At 45.9% G+C, this 22,522-nt stretch overlaps 1 protein-coding gene across 1 annotated transcript in view; it reads left to right on the forward strand.

Annotated features, from left to right (window-relative positions):
- The window catches only part of whrna (whirlin a), a 123,415-nt gene that overhangs the window by 75,164 nt on the left and 25,729 nt on the right, over positions 1-22,522 (forward strand). The window contains exons 4-6 of the mRNA XM_082957564.1: positions 10,814-11,022; positions 17,823-17,925; positions 18,149-18,247. Of these exons, the coding sequence (XP_082813690.1) occupies positions 10,814-11,022; positions 17,823-17,925; positions 18,149-18,247 (411 nt within the window). The remainder of the gene's footprint in view (positions 1-10,813; positions 11,023-17,822; positions 17,926-18,148; positions 18,248-22,522) is intronic.

The following is a 22,522-nucleotide window of genomic DNA, read 5'->3' on the forward strand; positions in this document are numbered from 1 at the left end:
AGATGTAGTGAGACGGGGGACAGAGAGAGAGAAAGAGAGAGGGGGAGATGTAGTGAGACGGGGGACAGAAGGAGAGAAAGAGAGAGGGGGAGATGTAGTGAGACTGGGACAGAGGAAGAGAAAGAGAGGGGGAGATGTAGTGAGACAGGGGGACAGAGGGAGAGAAAGAGAGGGGGAGATGTAGTGAGACTGGGACAGAGGAAGAGAACCATACAGGGTTTTGTATTCCGGTCAGCCATATTATGTTGTTATAATTCCATACATGTTCCATACATGTATAGTCATATATACAGTAATATGTAATGGCATAACACAACACATTAGATCAATTGGAACGACACTCTCACTCACTGTTGCACAAAAAGAGTTGTGAGCAAACCACGGCCAAAATATTCTATTGAGCCGCCTCCCCTACATTTTAGTTATCACTAAAAGAGCAAACTTTTGTGAACTGTAAAGAACCATTGAACAACTCAAAGCGTTACTTGAGTCATTATAGTTCCACATAACCATCACCCTTCCCAAAGAACCTTTGAGGAACCCACATTTTTTAGCCAGTGTGATGTGGTATGTGGATACGTGAGGTTTACCATATTATGCTTTTACACCATGTCAATTAATCTCAGTGAGATGATGGGATGCAGTTAGAGGATCTGGGGGCTCATTAAGATGCTGTGGGGGCAGTTCAGACAGCAAGAGCCTGTCAGTGGGTGAAAATATAGAATGAAATTACAGAATGAGAAGGGTCACTTGTAGACTATAGCAGAGAGAGATAGAATGTAAAGAAAGAGAGAGGGGGAGATGTAGTGAGACTGGGGGACAGAGAGAGAGAAAGAGAGAGGGGGAGATGTAGTGAGACTGGGACAGAGGGAGAGAAAGAGAGGGGGAGATGTGGTGAGACTGGGACAGAGGGAGAGAAAGAGAGGGGGAGATGTGGTGAGACAAGGGGACAGAGGAAGAGAAAGAGAGGGGGAGATGTAGAGAGACTGGGACAGAGGGAGAGAAAGAGAGGGGGAGATGTGGTGAGACAAGGGGACAGAGGAAGAGAAAGAGAGGGGGAGATGTGGTGAGACAGGGGGACAGAGGAAGAGAAAGAGAGGGGGAGATGTGGTGAGACAGGGGGACAGAGGAAGAGAAAGAGAGGGGGAGATGTAGAGAGACTGGGACAGAGGGAGAGAAAGAGAGGGGGAGATGTGGTGAGACTGGGACAGAGGGAGAGAAAGAGAGGGGGAGATGTGGTGAGACAAGGGGACAGAGGAAGAGAAAGAGAGGGGGAGATGTAGAGAGACTGGGACAGAAAGAGAGAGAAAGAGAGGGGGAGATGTGGTGAGACAAGGGGACAGAGGAAGAGAAAGAGAGGGGGAGATGTGGTGAGACAGGGGGACAGAGGAAGAGAAAGAGAGGGGGAGATGTGGTGAGACAGGGGGACAGAGGAAGAGAAAGAGAGGGGGAGATGTGGTGAGACAGGGGGACAGAGGAAGAGAAAGAGAGGGGGAGATGTAGTGAGAATGGGACAGAGGGAGAGAGAGAGGGGGAGATGTTGTGAGACAGGGGGACAGAGAGAGAGAAATAGAGAGATGTAAAGAAGACAACAGCCTTTGTTTAACACCAACAAAGTACTGTAGTGCACTATAAAGAGAATAGGGATCCAGCTCACCAGACATTCCTCTATCCCTCTTTTTGACACAAACATACACTTCCCCATATTCCCAAACCCCCAGCTGCATTCCTTCACTTAGGGAATCCCGGTTAGTTGGTAGAGCATGGTGTTTGCAACGCCAGGGTTGTGGGTTCGATTCCCACGGGGGACCAGTACGGAGAAAAAAAATGTATGAAATGTATGCATTCACTACTGTAAGTCGCTCTGGATAAGAACGTCTGCTAAATGACTAAAATGTAAATGTAAAAATGCTACATTTCACAGAGCAGAGAGTTGGACAGAGGGGCATGGCGCCAGTCAATATCCAATCTCTCCCCAGTTCTCCTCTTTTCTTCACTGGAGAACAGAACATGAGAGAAATGTCAGGGGTGCCCCAGTGTAGAGAACAGCGGAGGGTGGTCAAATGCCAAATGCTGCTCCGTCACAGCATGGATCCTTGCACTCTAGGAGAGAGAGGGAGAAAGAGCAGAGAAAGGCAATGAGAGAGAGAGAGACAGTAAAGGAGACAACAAAAAAAACGAGAATGGGCATAAAAAAAGAGAACAACAATGAGGCTCAGACAGGGACAACGAAGTGAAAGACACGTCATTCCAAAAGATGAGTGTATGGCTGTATAGAGATGACTGGACTCTTATATCTTCCCACCCCCCTCTCCCATCTCACAGTAAAGTCATCTTCCCCCTACTGTAATGTCAACGGGATTCATGACAGTGGGCCAGATCAAACAGATACAGGGTGCGTCCCAAATGGCTCACTATTCACACCATAGTGCACTACTTTTGACGTAGCGCTGTGGACCCTGGTCAAAACTAGTGGACTATATAGGGAATAGGGTGCCATTTTGGGACAGAGACACATTGTCAGGGAAGAAAGACACTTCAAAGGGGGTTTAATGGGATGCCTGTTCAGCTCTCCACAGCTCTCCTCTCCTGAGATGAGGGCTCTTTAACCTTTTCCTACTGCTGTGAGATCAGCTCTGGTCAGCTTTCAGCTCTCACTCTCTCATCTGATTCACTTAACATGCAGACTTCATCAAAATCATGATCTTTATTTCATACGGTCTGTGTATTGGTCACAGTGCCACAGTGGTATACCCGTAGTACAGTGGTGGTTGGTGGGTGGAGATATAGGACGAAAAGCTGTCATAGCTTGAAAGGAATGAATGGAACAGTATGTTGTTGATAGCTTTCCATTCAGTCCATTCCAGCCATTGCAACAAGCCCATCCTCCTATATCTCCACCCTACCAGCCACCACTGCAGTAGCCCAATTGCTTAACAGGCTTCCTTCCTCTGACTGTTTCTCTGGTTGTCGTTCTAGTGAGGGAGGGAGTTGTTGTTGCTTCCTTGTGGAGCTTTTGGCACACAAGCTGAGAAAGCGAGACAGAAAAGAGAGACAACAGGAAGGACATGGAGAGAGGAGGAATCGATGGCAATGTGAGACTTGTGATAGAGAGGTGTGTGTGGGGAAAACAATGGGCCGTGTTTAATGGCCATCGATCCAGTTGTACTCATCTGTGGCCTGAGTCGTATTCCCAGAAAACACAGTCACTTATTATTCATCTCCACATTGATTGGCCTTTTGTTTGTAAATGTCATTATCATTGGCCCAGCATTTCTGCTGCTGGTTAATTACCCAGGATGCTCCCTGGCGGCTTGGCCACGCTCTGATCTGACGCAGTGCATTGATCTGTGTGTGTGTGTGTGTGTGTGTGTGTGTGTGTGTGTGTGTGTGTGTGTGTGTGTGTGTGTGTGTGTGTGTGTGTGTGTGTGTGTGTGTGTGTGTGTGTGTGTGTGTGTGTGTGTGTGTGTGTGTGTACAAAGCAGTACTTACTTCCCATGCCAGCTTCTCTGAGCCCCCAAATGAATGTATAGTGTGAAGGAGGGTGAGATGGAGGGTGAGCTGGAGGGTGATAGAGAGAGCAGGAAGAGTGGCGTCAGCGCAGCAGCACCATCACATTCAGGTGACGTCTCTGTGGTGACTCAGGCTTATTCAGAGACTCTTCTCTATGCTCTGATTACAGGGGGAGGTAGGGACTGACGGAGGGAGAGAGAGCGAGAGAGCGAGAGGGAGAGCGAGAGAGGGGGAGAGAGGGAGAGAGAGTCTACCAAACATTAGGAACACGTACCTGATATTGAGTTCCATGCCTCCCTTTTGCCTTCAGAACATCCTCAGTTCGTCAGGGTATGGACTCTACAAGGTGTTGAAAGCATTCTACAGGGATGCTGGCCCATGTTGACTCCAATGCTTCCCATAGTGGTGTCAAGTTGGCTGGATGTCCTTTGGGTGGTGGACCGTTCTTGATACATGGGAAACTATTGAGTGTGGGAAAACCCAGCAGCGTTGGAGTTCTTGACACAAACCGGTGTACCTGGCACCTAGTACCATACCCCGTTCAAAGGCACTTAAATTGATTGTTTTGCCCATTCGCCCTCTGAATGGCACACATACACAATCCATGTCTCAATTGTCTTAAGGCTTAAAACTCCTTCTTTAACATGTCTCCTCCCCTTCATCTACACTGATTGAAGTGGATTTAACAAGTGACATCAATAAGGGATCATAGCTTTCACCTGGACTCACCCGGTCTGCTATGTCATGGAAAGAGCGGGTGTTCTTAATGTTTTGTACACTCAGTGTATTGTCTTAACACCAGTCACTGAACACCAGTCACTAGATATATTTTTTCACACACAAGCACAGTGTCTGCAGTGATTTGACTGAGGGGCTGTTGAAGTTATCGATGGTGAGATATGGATGACTGAGCAGAGTGAAATAAAATATTTCAACACATGTAAGAACAGCTGCCATATGGGAAACAATGTTTAAATGGCAAACACAAAATGAAACTCTAAATGCTGAACGAATGCGCTAACGTGGAAGGAGACTGAGAGTTAATTCTGTAGCTGTGTGTGTTCAGTGACCTGTCAGCAGAACAACCAACCAACTGTACGATCAAACCATGCATGTCACAGCACATCAGTACACTTCACTCCCATCCGAATTCCCGTGAACTGATTTGAACATGTAAACTTTCCATTGTGATCTAAAAGGCAAACCTGATGAATAGTCAGCACTCCTACTCTACAGGTGTACTATTTTCATTTGATAACTCCGTTGTCATAGAGAATTTTCCTGCGCAGTAGGCAATGCAAATTGTAGTGTATTCCAGGTTTAAAAATCTATTTTAATTGTCACATGTGCTGAATACAGCAGGTGTAGACCTTACAGTGAAATGCTTACTTACAAGCCCTTAACAGACCAATGCTTTAAGAAGTTAAGAAAAGAAATAAAAATAAGTGTTAAGTAAAAAATAGATAAATAGAAAATAGAAAATAAAAGTAACAAATAATTAAAGAGCAGCAGTAAAATAACAGCAGCGAGGCTATATACAGGGGGTACCGGTACCGAGTCAATGTGCGGGGCACCAGGTTAGTCGAAGTAATTGAAGTAATATGTACATGTAGGTAGAGTTAAAGTGACTATGCATAGATAATAAACAGAGAGTAGCAGCAGCGTAAAAGAGGGGTCTGGGTAGCCCTTTGATTAGATGTTCAGGATTCTTATGGCTTGGAGGTAGAAGCTGTTAACCTCTACGGGATCAGTCAGGGTTCTGTGCAGGCCAGTCAAGTTCTTCCACACCGATCTCGACAAACCATTTCTGTATGAACCTCGCTTTGTGCATGGGGGCATAGTCATGCTGAAACAGGAAAGGGCCTTCACCAAACTGTTGCCACAAAGTTGAAAGCACAGAATCCTCTAGAATGTCATTATATGCTGTAGTGTTAAGATTACCCTCCACTGGAACTAAGTGGCCTAGCTCAAACCATGAAAAACAGCCCCACACCATTATTCCTCCTGCACCAAACTTTACAGTTGGCACTATGCATTGGGGCAGTTAATGTCCTCCTGGCATCCACCAAAACCAGATTAGTCCGTCGGACTGCCAGATGGTGAAGCGTGATTCATCACTCCAAAGAATGCGTTTTCACTGCTACAGAGTCCAATGGCGGTGAGCTTTACACCACTCCAGCCGACGCTTGGCATTGCGCATGGTGATCTTAGGCTTGTGTGCGGCTGCTCGGCTATGTAAACCCATTTCAGGAAGCTCCCGACGAGTGTTGTACTCGAGGACAGACAATTTTTACGCTCTACACGCTTCAGCACTCGGCGGTCCCGTTCTGTGAGCTTGTGTGGCCTAGCACTTCGCTGCTGAGCCGTTGTTGCTCCTAGACGTTTCCACTTCACAATAAGAGCACTCACAGTTGACTGGTGCAGCTCTAGCAGGGCAGAAATTTGACAAACTGACTTGCTTGAAAGGTGGCATCCTATGACAGTGCTACGTTAAAAGTCACTGAGCTCTTCAGTAAGGCCATTCTACTGCCAATGTTTGTCTATGGGGATTGCATGGATGTGTGCTCGATTTTATACACCTGTCAGCAATGGGTGTGGCTTAAGTAGCCGAATCCACTAACTTGAAGGGGTGTCCACATACTTTTGTATATCTAGTGTATGTTTAACCCTTTATCATGGTTGGTGTTTTGAAGGATTTGTCCAAAATCGTGTGACATAAAGCATTACTTTTCTGTCCTTGTATTTATGGCAGTGTAAGTTATCGTTAATCATATATTAAGCATTAATCAGTTAAATTAGACATTGAACTTGAATCCTTTAAGAATCCTGGATCTTGCTGTCGGACAGTTTTTTGTCTAGAGATCTCAGAAATGCAGTATAACTACGTAATATTTTGTGTCTCCTTATGTTACGGGGTGAAACAGTTTTCATGGGCACACAAGTCCAAAATAAAATAATGCGATTGAGAAATCAAATGCTTCTAACCGAAGGAGCCACCTTACCTTGATACATAAAACCTACATCGATACTGACGTTAACGTGGTCCTTCAATAATTGTGCATAATACACGTTGGATGTGCATTTGGGGTTCAGCTGTTTCTTTTCACACATATTTTCACACATCGTCATACATTTTCAGAATGACAGCCAAGTGACGAACAGCTGTTGTGATAGGCTGTTGTTGCATTGCATGCGCTAAGTGCTGGGGGGGGGGAGTTGTTTGTGAGGAATGTCCAGAATATTTTGGCGTCTCATTCGTTACTCCGGTGAAGACGGTTTGTGGCTGGGTCCACGTTGGATCTAATATCCCTAGTGAATTGTTGATAATCTGTTGTCTGCTTGATTTACAGCAGGGTCTCGTTAGATTGAACAGAGAAAGCATGAAAGTAATGTGTTCATGTTTACATATGTTTTTTGTGGCTCTGATTAGACACCGAGTCTACTGAGTAATATTGTGTCGTGTGGAGTATTGTGCAACACCCAACGCTATTCCTATTAACTGGTTCGATTCCAGGCTGTATCACAACCGGCTGTGATTGGGAGTGCACAATTGGCCCGGCATTGTCCGGGTTAGGGTTTGGCCGGGGTAGGCCGCCTAATAAAATAAATAAATATAATGACAACACATTACACCACACCCAACACTATTCCTATTCATTATTCTGGATATAATGACAAACAATTACATCGCCTAGTGGGCTTATTCACAATATGATCTGGTAATGAAATAACATGACAAATACATTTTGGTTTCCATGTTACACCTGCAATTTTAAACAATACAAGGGGCTTTAAGTAGCTCAGAAATTCAAGTCTCGGAATAGGCCTACCTTGAAAATCAGAAATTTCTTCAATGCTCCATTAAAAAAGGAACCTGGTTTTTGGTCACTTTCTCACTATAAAAACAATGATGGTGAGGTTGATGCTATGTGTGCCTGCGTCGCTCACGTAGGATACAGAAAAATTGCCATGCTGGCATCTGGTCTATTTAGTCAGGCAATGTCCACATTATTCTCCCATATTTTAGCATGTAATAATCATTTGACTATCGAGGCCTGAAAAATCATTATTCTTAAAGTGGTAATAGCCTACTTTTTCATGCTTTTCGGGAGGGATGGAGGGGTTCTATAATAGGCCCAATATGTACAATTATATAAATTATACAATTGGATAATATTGAGGTCCGTGAAAAAAATAAAAAATCCCTGAAAGTTATTCGATTTGACTTGCCAATGTCTGTATGAACCCTGCTTAAAAGATGCATAAGCCTATGCTGTTGTATAGGTGAAGTTATGGGCCAATTTGCATATATTCCATTTCATTCCTCTAAGTACACATGCGGAACTGCATAGAAATATTTCTTTCTGTTTCAACCCATTTCGAAGTGTTTATCTCAATGTCACACATTGCCCCCGTTATTTATAGAAAGACCCACGTCTGTCTGCTCTCTGTTTAGTGTGGTGGGTCGCTATACTTATTGTACTGCTGCATAGATGGGCTACCTCCCAAATGGCACCCTATTCCCGTCATGATATATTCTCTATATTGTAGGGAGTATGGTTTCATTTGGGATGCATATATTATTTATCTATACAGTCCACAGTCCAGAGTGCTATATAATTTAATGCATATGATGATCTTGTAGATGATCAGAGATCAGCCAAGTGCTTCCTGTGAGGTCAGAGGTCATGTATGAGTCTACAGGGGGGAGAGCAGAGAGACATGGGCGGTGTCCCAAATTGCTCCCTATTCACTACATAGTGCACAATGTTTGACCAGAACCCCAACGGCACTACAATAGGGTGCCGTTTGCAGCTGGAGATCAACATCAGTAGACAGAGTAGTCTTCAGTGGCCTCTAAATCTCTACCCTCAAACTCCTCACAGTCTCACCAGGGGTCAGAGAATACCTCTGACCCTGTGTTCCACGTCTCTACCTGGGATCTACAGTGCCTTCAGAAAGTGTTCATGCCCCTTGACTTATTCCACGTTTAGTTGTGTTACAGCCTGAATTCAAACTGGATTCATTTAATTTCCTCCCCATCTACACACAACACCCCATAATGACAAAGTGAAAGCAGAATCTCATTTACATAATATTCACACCCCTGAGTCAATGTTAAGATCAACTTTGGCAGCGATTACTGCTGTGAGTCTTTCTGGGTAAGTCTCTAAAAGCTTTGCACAACTAGATAGTACAATATTCGCACATTATTATGTTTAAAATTCTTCAAGCTCCGTCAAGTTGGTGTTGATCATTGCTAGACAGCCATTTTCAAGTCTTGCCATAGATTCTCAAGCCGATTTAAGTCAAAACTGTAACTAGGCCACTCAGGAACATTCGATGTCGTCTTGGTAAGCAACTCCAGTGTATATTTGGCCTTGTGTTTTAAGTAATTTTCCTACTGAAAGGCGAATTTGTCTCCTAGTGGTGGAAAGCACAAGTGGATTTTACCTGTGCTTAGCTCTATTCCCTTTCAGTACAGAGAAAAGCTTGGACTGGGGTGGGAGGGCCAAGAGACCTGAGGTGGCAGAACGGAGCTCTCGGGTTGGGGTGTAGGGTTTGAGCGTAGCCTGAAGGTAGGGGGGGCAGTTCCTCTTGCTGTTCCGTAGGTAAGCACCATGGTCTTGTAGTGGATGCCAGCTTCAACTGGAAGCCAGTGGAGTGTGTGGAGGAGCGGGTTGACATGAGAGAACATGGGAAGGTTGAAAACCATCCAGGCTGGTGCGTTCTAGATAAGTTGCAGGGGTTTGATGGCACAAGCCTGGAGCCCAGCCAACAGCGAGTTGCAGTAGTCCAGACGGGAAAGGACAAGTGCCTGGATAAGGACCTGCGCCGCTTCCTGTGTGAGGTACGGTCGTACTTTACGGATGTGGTAGAGCATAAACCTGCAGGAATTGGTCACTTCTTTGATGTTTGCAGAGAACGACAGGGTGTTGTCCAGGGCCAAGCCAAGTTTCTTTGCGCTCTGGGAGGGCGACACTGTGGAGTTGTCAACCGTGACGAAGAGGTCTTTGAGTGGGCAGGCCTTCACCGGGAGGAAGAGCAGTTCCGTCTTGTCGAAGTTGAGCTTGAGGTGGTTGGCCGACATCCAATTTCAGATATCTGCCAGTCACGCAGAGATGCGTGTCGCCACCTGGGTGTCAGAAGGGGGGAAGGAGAAAATAAGTTGAGTGTCATCCTCATAGCAATGATAGGAGAGACCATGTTAGGATATGACGGAGCCGAGTGACCTAGAGAAGAGGAGAGGACCTAGAACCGAGCCCTGGGGGACAACAGTAGTGAGTGTACGTGGTACAGACACAGATCCACTCCACGTCACCTGGTAGGAGCGGCCTGCCAGGTAGGATGCGCTCCAAGAATGTGCATAGCCTAAAATGCCCAGCCCTGAGAGGATCTGATGGTTCACAATGTCAAAGGCAGTGGATAGATCTAGGAGGATGAGAACAAACATTAAACTCTGTAACTGTTTAAAAGTCACTTTTGGCCTCATAGGGAAATCCCTGAGAGGTTTTCTTCCTCTCCAGCACCTGAGTTAGGAAGGACGCCTGTATCTTTGTAGTGACTGGGTGTATTTATACACCATCCAAATTGTAATTAATAACTTCACCATGCTCAATGGGATATTCAGTGTCTGCTTTTTTTATTTTTACCCATCTACCAATTCTTTGGTTGGCATTGGAAAACCTCTCTGGCCTTTTTGGTTGAATCTGTGTTTGGAATTCACTGCTCGACTGAGGAACCTTACAGATAATTGTGTGTGTGGGGTACAGAGATGAGGTAGTCATAAAAAAATCATGTTAAACACTATTATTACACACAGAGCGAGTCCATGCAACTTATTATGTGACTTGTTAAGCAGGTTTTTCCTACTGAACTTATTTAGTCTTGCATAAACAAAGGGATTGAATACTTACAGCTTTTAATTTTTAATTAACTTGTAAAAATTTATAAAAACGTAATTCCACTTTGACATTATGGGGTACTATGTATAGACCACTGACACAAAATCTAAATATAATCAATTTTAAATTCAGGCTATAACACAACAAAATGTGGAAAAAGCCAAGTGATGTGAATACTTTCTGAAGGGACTATACCTCCCTGTGAAGTTCAGCACTGATCAATATACCAATCTAACTCCCACTCTGTTTGTTATCTAACACTCTCGTCTGTGCTCTACCTGGACTCTATCGCTCTAACCCCACTGTGTCACCTCTGACCTGTTTCTGTAACCCAGTGTCTGCCCATGCCAGTCCACCCACCAGCCCTTCCTCTCTATGCCTTCCCCGCCCCGCAGGTGGGTGACCAGATCCTGGAGGTGAACGGGCGCAGCTTCCTGGGCATCCCACACGACGAGGCGGTGCGCATGCTCAAGTCGTCGCGCCACCTGATGATGACGGTGAAGGATGTGGGGCGCCTGCCGCACGCCAGGACGGTGGTGGGGGAGACCAAGTGGATCACTAGCTCCCAGATAGCAGAGAGCTCCGCCAGTGGCAGCGTGGCCGGGTAAGAGAGATGGGGAAGGAGGGGGGTGGGGAGAGGCATAGGGAGAGGGTCTCTGTATGACTGTACAGGTAAAAGAGAGGGGGGAGGGGAGGGATAGGGAGACTATGGTGGGTATAGAGTGATTGAAGGGGATGAAATATGGCAGGATGACAGAAAGGGAAGGGTGAGATGGAGGTTTGGGTATGTGTGATATAGACGAGGGGATTGCAGAGGGGGTAATTGATTTTTGATGATAAGCTACAATAGAGAGAGAGAGAGAGAGAGAGAGAGAGTGGTGGAGGGAGATGGGGGGAGGGAGTATTTAAAACTAGGATTCGCTAATTAAATTGGAATCTCCGGGTGGCACAAGCGCTGGATTTAATGTGCCATTTCAAGAGGGCATCGCACAATTTTTGCGTCTTTGATTTTACATTATGTCCTCTCCTTTTACTGGCCCCAACGGCCATGCTTTGAGTTGGTTTATTTTCTCATGGTCTAAAAACGAATTATGTTATCGGCTGCTTAGATTGCTACAATAAACTAGAATCACTTTCACTAAAGACAAAGACGTTGGACTTCTTCGTGTTGTGATGAAAGATACAAGTAGCTGTTATCTATTCTGCCCGTACTGTAGATCTATTCTGTGTGCATGTCATGAGGCACGTATGTGTCGTAAATTCAGTTGAAAGACTTCCATACATTTCCATTCAAAGGATTTTCTATGTGTGCCAGGTTATTTAGTGTCATTCCGGGAAAAAGTTAAATGAGATACAGTAAAAAAGGACAAAATAGAAACTTCACTCAGACGTGAACGATGCAGTTCCATGAGAAATAGAGGAAGAAAAAAAGGGAATATAAATGTCCCTACTTAACCCATCAATCATATGGAAATGTCAGTTCCCAGCTAATCCCAAGCACATGAAGCACAACCTCTGAACAGCTTGGTGTCTAAGCATACCTTTTGTCTTTGTCTGTCTGTATCTGTCTGTCTGCCTGTGTCTGCCTCTGTCTGTCTGTCTGTCTGTCTGTCTGTCTGTCTGTCTGTCTGTCTGTCTGTCTGTCTGTCTGTCTGTCTGTCTGTCTGTCTGTCTGTCTGTCTGTCTGTCTGTCTGTCTGTCTGTCTGTCTGTCTGGTGCTCCAACTCAGTGTCATTTGCTGTAATGCATCTCTCCTGATTAAGAAAGCTTTGGAGTACTGGTCACACACCAGGCAGAGAAATACATCTGCAAGGTAGCTGGACATGTTTACAGTTTTTCTCAGTCGCTTTGGTGCATTTTTCACATCATCCCTAACATGTGCAAAATAATAAGTGCATTTCTCAGAACAATTTGTACAAACTGCAATATACAATAGATGTGTTTCTAAAGCTAGTCAGTCACAAAAAATCCTTAGTACATCTCTCAAAAGTCAATATTCATGCCAATGATCATGTCAGTGTCATCAGAATGATAAGTCATTGAGTCATTGTTCACGAACAAGGTCGTCAAAATGTTTAGGCATGTTGTCAATGGAACTGTGTACTTTGACAGTATTACCTGATGTAAACTTAGGCTACAGTTTGGATGACAGTTACTGTATTGAAAATGCACAAGGCTGCAATTTTATGGCATATATCAATTTCAACAGTACTATTTACATATTACTGTATGTGGGTTATTGATTGAAAGAGACTGGACAACCCAAGGGACACAAAGGAAAAAAAACTAAATTAGAAAGAAACACAGGAAACCTCCCCTAAGGCACAACTTTGCCCGCAGCACTGTTCTAGTGCTGTCTCCTCACATCCAGACGTTCCTGTCTGTCGGCCCACATATTCTCATCCACATCACATATTTTCCCTTCCAATGCAACGTGGAAAGAATCTTTTGGAATGCCTTATCCATCCTCTGCAGGCGTCTACTGTGATGTCCTCACATGCTGCATCCATTGCAGCCAGCAGGGTCATCTGTGTGTGTGGCTGACGATCGTACACCTTCCACCTCCATGCTGAAAATAACCCCTCAATTGGGTTAAGGAATGGTGAATAAGGTGGGAGGAATTCTATGAGCATCCTCGGGTGGGTCATAAACCATTGCCTTATGATGTTTGATCGATGGAAACTCACATTATCACAAATGACCACATACTTTGGCAAATCCTCTCTAAAAAGACCCCTCTCATCATCAGGGATGAGAGCCCTGTAGAGAGTCTCTAAAAAGTTTGAGTAGATGCTGGGTGTTGTATGGCCCTATAAGGGGGATATGGGTTAGGACACCATGCTCCGAAATAGCAGCACACATGGTGATATTTCCTCCCCGTTGGCCTGGCAAATCCACAGTAGCTCTGTGACCGATGATATTCCGACCCCGCCTTCTGCATTTGGTCAGGTTGAAGCCAGCCTCATCCACGTATACAAAGTTGTGAGAGGGTTCACTTGATTCCAACTCCATAATACGCTATATCCCAGAACACACAGTTACATTTGTTTTGGTAAGGAAGAGTGACATAAAATGTACATATATTGCATGTTCCTTCCACAGCAATGGAAATGTGTGCAGTTTATGCTTACTGTACTATGTATCACTATAAAATGTTGCTGTAAAGTAGTTACATAGATATATGTTTTACCTGTACATACTGGTACCGTAGCTCCTTAACTCTGTCCTCATTCCTTTGGAATGGTACATGGTACAGCTGTTTCATACTCATCTGGTTTCTATGCAGCACCCTGTCGATGGTTGAGATGCTAACCGTATGGATGTTTTCAAAGACATCGTTGTCTTCTATAATGGTCCTTTGTATTTCCCTGAGTCTCATGGCATTTTTTGCTCGGACCATGGTGCAAATAGCCTCCTCCTGTTGAGGTGTGAAAAGGCGTCCTCTGCCACCGGTTTGAGGTAATCTTGCAGTCCTATGTGGGGAAAAATGCAGTGATGCATCGCACACTTTCACATAGTTTTTGTCTATGCGAACACACATTTTACTGTAAAACATACAGGTGGGTGCATGTAAGGTGCAGTATGTATCTGTATAGAGTATATTTCTGTATGCTGTGAAATACAAGTGGACTACTGTAATATGAAGCATTGTAGGAAGTATACAGTATACTGCTTATATACAGTAACTGTGCACTGTACATTGGTGGACATACCTGTTCTCTCTTCGAAACGTTTGAACTATTGAGGACACGGTTGATCTCCCAATATTCGGCTGCACCCTTCGACCCGCCTCAGCCATTGTAAGGCCATGATTGACAACATGGTCTACAATAGTGGCCCTTATGTCATCAGATATGCGCCTATGTCCTCTTCTGCCTCTTCCTCTGTTTTGCCTTCCACCACGCATCCTTGCTCCTCTTCTTCCTCCTCTTGGCTGTTGACCCTGTTCGTTTCCTGGTCCATCCATTATTGGAAAATTGCAACTCTGTGTTGTGGTCTGTCTATATATGCTTGCCAATGAATTCTTCATGAGATGCACCTTTGAGCAATTTAGACAACTGGTTGATTGTTGGTTGAACTAACACTTTACATTCCTTCATGAGTGAGGGTCAATTTCACCTGCACCATTCATCAATTCACGTTTTTGTACAAAAGGTCTAATAATTGAAATGTGTAAAACAATTGAAATGTGTAAAACTATGCTTGACAGTATATGACAAATAGTTCAACAATTTTGCATGTAATGGCTTATGCAAGGAACTAATGCCTAGATGTTTTGAGGGGTAAGACTATTCAACGGAGAACCATCTACTATATTTTGATCAACATGACATGAGCAATTGAAAATGTGGAAAAAAGCTGACACTTGTACATTATCAATTGCAATATGTACAAAAGCAATTGTAATTTGTTTAAAGGAATAAGAAATTCCTTTAATGATGTGCACAAGTGACTAGATGATTTGGAATTTGTACAAGTAGTATCAAGAATGGCACTTTTGATCTAAGAAATGCACCAAAGCGACTGAGAAAAACTGTAAGAAAGTATCTACTAAATAAACTGAAGTAAACAATAAATTAAAAAAATAAAAAAAATAAGAAAATAGAGGTAATTGAGGTAATATGTACATGTAGGTAGAGGTAAAGTAACAATGCATAGATAATAAACAGAGAGTAGCAGCAGTGTGAAACTGGGTGGGGGGGGGGGGGGGGGGGGGGTCAGTACAAATAGTCTGGGTGGCCATTTGGTTAGCTGTTCAGGAGTCTTATGGCTTGGGGGTAGAAGCTGTTAAGAAGCATTTTGGACCCAGACTTGGTGCTCCGGTAACGCTTGCCGTGCGGTAGCAGAGAGAACAGTCTATGACTAGGGTGGCTGGAGTCTTAGGCAATTTTTAGGGCCTTTCTCTGACACCGCCTGGTATAGAGGTCCTGGACGGCAGGAAGCTTGGCCCCAGTGGTGTACTGGGGACTACCCTGTACTACGCACTACCCTCTTTGGCGCCTTGCGGTCGGAGGCTGAGCAGTTGCCATAGCAGGCGGTGATGAAACCAGTCAGGATGCTCCCGATGGTGCAGCTGTAGAAAATGTTGAGGATCTGAGGACCGATGCCAAATCTTTTAGTCTCCTGAGGGGCAATAGGCATTGTCATGCCCTCTTCCCGATTGTCTTGGTGTGTTTGGACCATGACAGTTCGTTGGTGATGTGGACACCAAGGAACTTGAAGCTCTCAACCTGCTCCACTACAGCCCTGTCAATGGGGGTGTGCTCTGCCCTCCTTTTCCTGTACTCCACAATCATCTTGTTTGTCTTGATCACCACACTGCCAGGTCTCTGACCTCCTCCCTATAGGCTGTCTCACAGTTGTTGGTGATCAGGGCTACCACTGTTGTGTCATCAGCAAACTTAATGATGGTGTTGGAGTCGTGCTTGGCCATGCAGTCATGGGTCAACAGGGAGTACAGGAGAGGACTGAGCACGCACCCCTGAGGGGCCCCCGTGTTGAGGATTGCAGACCGCCACTGAAGACTCTGGACTGCAGACCGCCGCTGAAGACTCTGGACTGCAGACCGCCGCTGAAAACTCTGGACTGCAGACCGCTGCTGAAGACTCTGGACTGCAGACCACCGCTGAAGACTCTGGACTGGAGACCGCCGCTGGAGACTTTGGACTGGAGACCGCCGCTGGAGACTCTCGACTGCGAACCGCCGCTGGAGTCCAGAGTCTGCGGACCGCCGCTGGAGGCTCTGGACTGGGGACCGCCGCTGGATGCTCTGGACTGGGGGACTTCGCTGGAGGCTCCGGACTGGGGACCGTTGCTGCAGACTCCGTGCCATGGATCATCACTACAGGTTCTGCGCCATGGATCATCACTGGAGGCTTCTTGCCATGGATCATCACTGGAGGCTCCGGGCCATGGATCATCACTGGAGGCTTCGTGCCATGGATTATCACTACAGGCTCCGGGCCATGGATCATCACTGGAGGCTTCGTGCCATGGATCATCACTGGAGGCTTCGTGCCATGGATCATCACTGGAGGCTTCGTGTCATGGATCATTACTGGAGGCGTCGGACCCTGGATCATCACTGGAGGCTTCTTACGTGGAGCTGGAACCGGTCTCACCGGACTGGGGAGACACACAGGAGACTGGGTGCACAGAGCAGGCACAGGGTATACTGGGCCGTGGAGGCGCACTGGAGGTCTGGAGCTTAGGGCTGGCACAACCCGTCCTGGCTGGATGCTTACTTTAGCCCGGCAAGTGCGGGGCACTGGCACAGGACGAACTGGGCTGTGAAGGCGCACTGGTGACAGTGCGTAGAACTGGCGCAGGATATACTGGGCCGTGGAGGTGCACTGGAGGTCTGGAGCGTATGGCTGGCACAACCCGTCCTGGCTGGATGCTCAGTTTAGCCCGGCAAGTGTGGGGCGCTGGCACAGGACGAACTGGGCTGTGAAGGCGTACTGGCGACACAGTGCGTAAAGCTGGCGCAGGATATCCTGGACCGAGGAGGCGCGCTGGAGACCAGGAGTGCTGAGCCGGCAGAATCCGTCCTGGCTGAATGCCCACTCTAGCACGGCAAATGCGGGGTGCAGGCACAGATCGCACCGGGCTATGAATGCGCACTGGCAATATAGTGCACATCACAGCATAACTCGGTGCCTGACTGGTCACCTGCTCCCTACGGTAAGCACGGGGAGTTGGCTCAGGTCTGAACCCTGACTTAGCCAATCTCCCCGTGTGCCCCCCCAAAAAATGTTTTGGGGGCTGCCTCTCGTGCTTGCCTCGTTGTTGATTCTCCCCTGGCCAGCTCGTCTTCCCAGTAAGCAAGCGCATGCTGCTTGGCCTTCTTGTGGTGGGTAATTCTGTCATGTTCGCTATCTTCAAACTCCCTGTCATATATCAGCCAATGCGCAGTGTACCGGTAATTCTACATTCTTTATTGGAGAAAACCGAACAAAACATTAAACAGGTAAACAGAAAGAAACGTGACGCAACTGAAGCGCACACAAAACACACAGAGAAATAATAATTACCCACAAACACAGGTAGGGAAAAGGCTGCCTAAGTATGATTCCCAATTAGAGACAATGATAGACAGCTGCCTCTGATTGGAAACCATACTCGGCCAAAACAAAGAAATACAAAACAGAATGCCCACCCCATGTCACACCCTGACCTAACCAAACAGAGAAAAACAGCTCTCTCAGGTCAGGGCGTGACAGTGTTGTTTGTTTGTTTGTGTGCGTGCATGTGTGTGTGCATGCGTTTGTGTGTGTCCACATATTCTCAGAGCAGACAGGAAATTAGAAAATGCTGGCAGTGATACCTTTGTGTCTAGAGTGAACTGTCATGAGTCATGAGTACAGTGCAATAATGTGTTCTGTTTATCTGTGTGTCCTGCAGCTTGTCCATGGACCAAGGAGCCTCTGCATCAGGAAAGGTAAGGCCCACCTCCACACGGAGATCTGTCTTTGAAATCAGTAGTCGTATACTTGTGTGTGCATGCGTATGTGCTTGTCTGTGTGCGTGTGTGCGTGTGTTTGCGCATGTGTGTGAGAACGCACTACTTACTTCCCGTGCTTGTGTGGTTGTGCGTTTGTGTGTTTACTGGAGGCTGTGTGTGTGTGTGTGCACATTATCATGTTTCAAATAAAATAAAATGTTATTGTCAGATGTTGTTTGTATGATCATATTTGCTCTCTCTCCATCTGTGTCCACATCTGTGACAGCGTGGCATCATGTCAGCCTGTAGGGGGAAAGGGACGCTGGCATTGCAGCCATGTCACGCGGTGGGCCCCAGTGTTATTGAGTGTGAGGGCATCAGCAGGGCGAGAGGCCAGCGTTAGAGAACATGACCTGAGGAGGGGGAGAGGGACTGTACATAGCTCTGGTCCAAGGCATTACGTGCAGCTTGCTGATGCTGTTCATTCTTTTCATTTTCCTCATCAATCTACTACACACAATACCCCATAATGACAAAGCGAAAACAGGTTTTTAGAATAAAAATCAGAAATACCTTATTTACATAAGTATTCAGACCCTTTGCTATTAGACTCGAAATTGAGCTCAGGTGCATCCTGTTTCCATTGATCATCCTTGAGATGTTTCTACAACTTGATTGGAGTCCACCTGTGGTAAATTCAATTGATGGGACATGATTTGGAAATGCACACACCTGTCTATATAAGGTCCCACAGTTGACAGCGCATGTCAGAGCAAAAACCAAGCCATGAGGTCGAAGGAATTGTCTGTAGAGCACCGAGAGAGGATTGTGTCAAGGCACAGATCTGGGGAAGGGTATCAAAAGAAATCTGCAGCATTGAAGGTCCCCAAGAACACAGTGGCCTCTATCATTCTTAAATGGAAGAAGTTTGGAACCACAAAGACTCTTCCTAGAGCAAGCCGTCCTGCCAAACTGAGCAATCGGGGGAGAAGGGCCTTGTTCAGGGTGGTGACCAAGAACCCAACGGTCACTCTGACAGAGCTCCAAAGTTCCTCTGTGGAGATGGGAGAATCTTCCAGAGGGACAACCATCTCTGCATCACTCCATCAATCAGGCCTTTATGGTAGAGTGGCCAGATGGAAACTACTCCTAGGTAAAAGACACGCCGCTTGGAGTTTGCCAAAAGGCACCTAAAGACTCTCAGACCATGAGAAACAAGATTCTCTGGTCTGATGAAACCAAGATTGAAGTCTTTGGCCTGAATGCTAAGCGTCACAAGAAACCTGGCACCATCCCTACGGTGAAGCATGGTGGTGGCAGCATCATGCTGTGGGGAGGTGTTTCAGTGTCAGGGACTGGGAGACTAGTTAGGATCGAGGCAAAGATGAATGGATCAAAGTACAGAGAGATCCTTGATGAAAACCTGCTCCAGAGCGCTCAGGACCTCAGACTGCGACAAAGGTTCACCTTCCAACAGGACAACGACCTTAAGCACACAGCCAAGACAACGCAGGAGTGGCATCGGGACAAGTCTCTGAATGTCGTTGAGTGGCCCAGCCAGAGCCCGGATTTGAACCTGATCAAAAATCTCTGGAGAGACCTGAAAACAGCTGTGCAGCAGCGCTCCCCATCCAACCTGACAGATCTTAAGATGATCTGCAGAGAAGAATGGGAGTAACTCCCCAAATACAGGTGTGCCAAGCTTGTAGCGTCATACCCAAGAAGACTCGAGGCTGTAATTGCTGCCAAAAGTGCTTCAACAAAGTACTGAGTAAAGGGTCTGAACACTTATGTAAATGCGATATGTCAGAAAATTAGCAACCATTTCTAAAAACCTGTTTTTGTCATTATGGGGTATTGTGTGTAGATTCATGAGGGGGAAAAGACTATTTTAGAATAAGGCTGTAACGTAACAGAATGTGGAAAAAGTCAAGTGGTCTGAATACTTTCCTAAGGCACTATATGTAATGTGGTTTGTGGTTGTCATTCTTCACCTACTTGACCATGCAGTGCTCTATCTGAACATGATGTCCCAGTATGCTTGTACTGTAGAGAGAGAGAGAGAAATGCCTGATCAGCAGAAAGAGCCTGTAGTTAAAAGGTCCTCGGTTTCTCACAGACGGTCCGTGTTTTGTCTTTGACTTCAAAATCTAATTTTATTTGTCAAGTGCGCTGAATACAACTGGTGTGGACTTTACCTTGAAATGCTTGCTTATGAGCCCTTCCCAACAATGCTTAGTTTAAAAATAAAAAAGTAACACAAGAGGAATAAAATAAAATACACAAGAATGTACTGTAGAATGTACTGTAGAATGTATTGTAGAATGTACTGTATCACATCTGGCCGTGATTGGGAGTCCCATAGGGCGGCGCACAGTTAGCCCAGCGTCGTCTGGGTTTGGCCTGTGTAGGCCGTCATTGTAAATAAGAATTTGTTCTTAACTGACTTGCCTAGTTAAATAAAGGTGACATTTTGTTTTATATATGTACAGGGAGTACCAGTATCAGATCATTGTGCAGAGGTACGAGGTATTTGAGGTAGATATGTACATGAAGGCAGGGTAAAGTGACTAGACATCAGGATAGATAATAATAAGGTATTTGAGGTAGATATGTACATGAAGGCAGGGTAAAGTGACTAGACATCAGGATAGATAATAATAAGGTATTTGAGGTAGATATGTACATGAAGGCAGGGTAAAGTGACCAGGCATCAGGATAGATAATAATAAGGTATTTGAGGTAGATATGTACATGAAGGCAGGGTAAAGTTACTAGGCATCATGATAGACAATAATAAGAGTAAAATAAAGAACAGAGTAGCAGCAGCATATGATGAGTGTAAAAGTGTGTGTGCATGTGTGCAATGTGTATTTGTGTTTTTGTTGTCAGTCTGGGTGTGTGTGTGTTGTTCGTGTGTGTGTGGGCGTATGTAGTGTATGTTAATGTCTGTGGGTTTTGTGTGGGCGTGTCAATGTAATGTGTGTGAGTGTGTATATCTGGCCCGCCAACAATATTGTTTGGCCCCCCACCAAAGCCCCCAAATTTAATTATTAATATTATTTTCATTAAAATAAAGAAATGAGTAAATCTCGAACCTGAGATGCAAAACGTCCTAAATGCAATATCCCAAGAAGAGAGTCACCCCACCTAAATAATGCAAACGTTACATTTTCATTTCATTCATGAGGAGAGAGAATGCAGGAGACAGTCAACTAATAAAGCAGGCAGCGGACCATTTTGTGGTGCTGAAACGTAAAGCTGCAACCCCAGCACAATCAAGAGGAGGTAAACAGCGCCTGGTGCTGAAAATATAGCTAACGTCTGATGCAAGTGGCACACAGCAACAGATGGAGAAAAACTACACCAGTCGAGTAATTCATTTCAACTGTAATGTAGATGCAGGGAGTCCGGAAGCAAGTGCAGTTAGTGAGTTGAATGACGACGAACATGGAACGATACAAAACAAGAAAAGCTTCTAAACATGGAAACAAAAACAATATTTCCTGGTGGGTGATAACAACGGAGTGCTATGTAAAGGGGAAGTAATCAGGCTAGTGATGAAGTCCAGGTGTGCCTAATGAGGCGCAGGTGTGCGTAATGAAGGTTCCCAGGTGTGCGTAATGAAGGTTCCCAGGTATGCGTAATGAAGGTGCCCAGGTGTGCGTAATGAAGGTTCGCTGGAGATGGGTCTAGTGGGAGTGGATGTGACATGACTACCCTCGATGTCCAGGGGAGGCGGAGGGGTGTCGTGGGGGACGGCATCAGCGTTGGAGCCTCACGTGGGCAGTGTCCCAAACCTCTACTGTGCGTCGGAACCGCTCATACACCAAAGGGGCTTCGGTCTAGCTCAGGTACCACGGAGCCAGGGCCAGGTGTTACCCCAGGACGCACTGAAAGGGAGACAACCCGGTGGAGGAGTGACGAAGTGAGTTTTCCGCACAGGGAAGAAACTGGGCCCACTCCCTCTGTTGGTCCTGACAGTGACTCCTCAGGAACCTCCCCAGCTCCTGGTTGGTCCTCTCTACCTGCCTGTTGGACTGACGTCGGTACCTGGATGTGAGGTAGACCGTGACCCCCAGCTTCTCCATGAAGGCTCTCCAGACACGTGATATGACTTGGGGGCCACGGTCGGACACGATGTCCTCCAGAAGGCCATAGTGCCGGAAGACCTGCTGTAACAGAGTCTCAGTGACCTGGAGAGTGGTAGGGAGACCAGAGAGAGGGATAAGCATGCCACCAAAACGCACACAAGGACTCGGCTCTCCTGAGCGCATCCCTGATTTGTCTCGATGTCTGGAATTCAATCAGATCAGTTTGAATTGCGGCCTCATCCAGCGAGGGAATCATTTTCTTAGCAAGGGAGGAGAATTCTCCACCAGAGCGGACTGTGAGAAGAGCACGTATGCAACGCAATGATATTCTTGGGCATGCTGTAATCTTCAAATCTAGTGGAGAAGTTGTCCCTCAACTGCTTGTTGAAATCTTCCATCACCTCTGTGACAATGCTGTGGCCTGGTCCCTCTGCCTGTTGTTTCTTCAGTGTGCTGAAGTGCAGTTGCCTTCCAGATGACAAGTCCAAATCGAACGACTCAAGCTTCCTAGTAAAGGCCTCAAGTTTTCCCACCATGTCCACCACTGTTTTCCCTCTTCCTTTTCA

Source organism: Salmo salar, chromosome 11 (assembly GCF_965601325.2).
Source record: "Salmo salar chromosome 11, fSalSal1, whole genome shotgun sequence".
NCBI classification, from domain to species: Eukaryota; Metazoa; Chordata; class Actinopteri; order Salmoniformes; family Salmonidae; genus Salmo; species Salmo salar.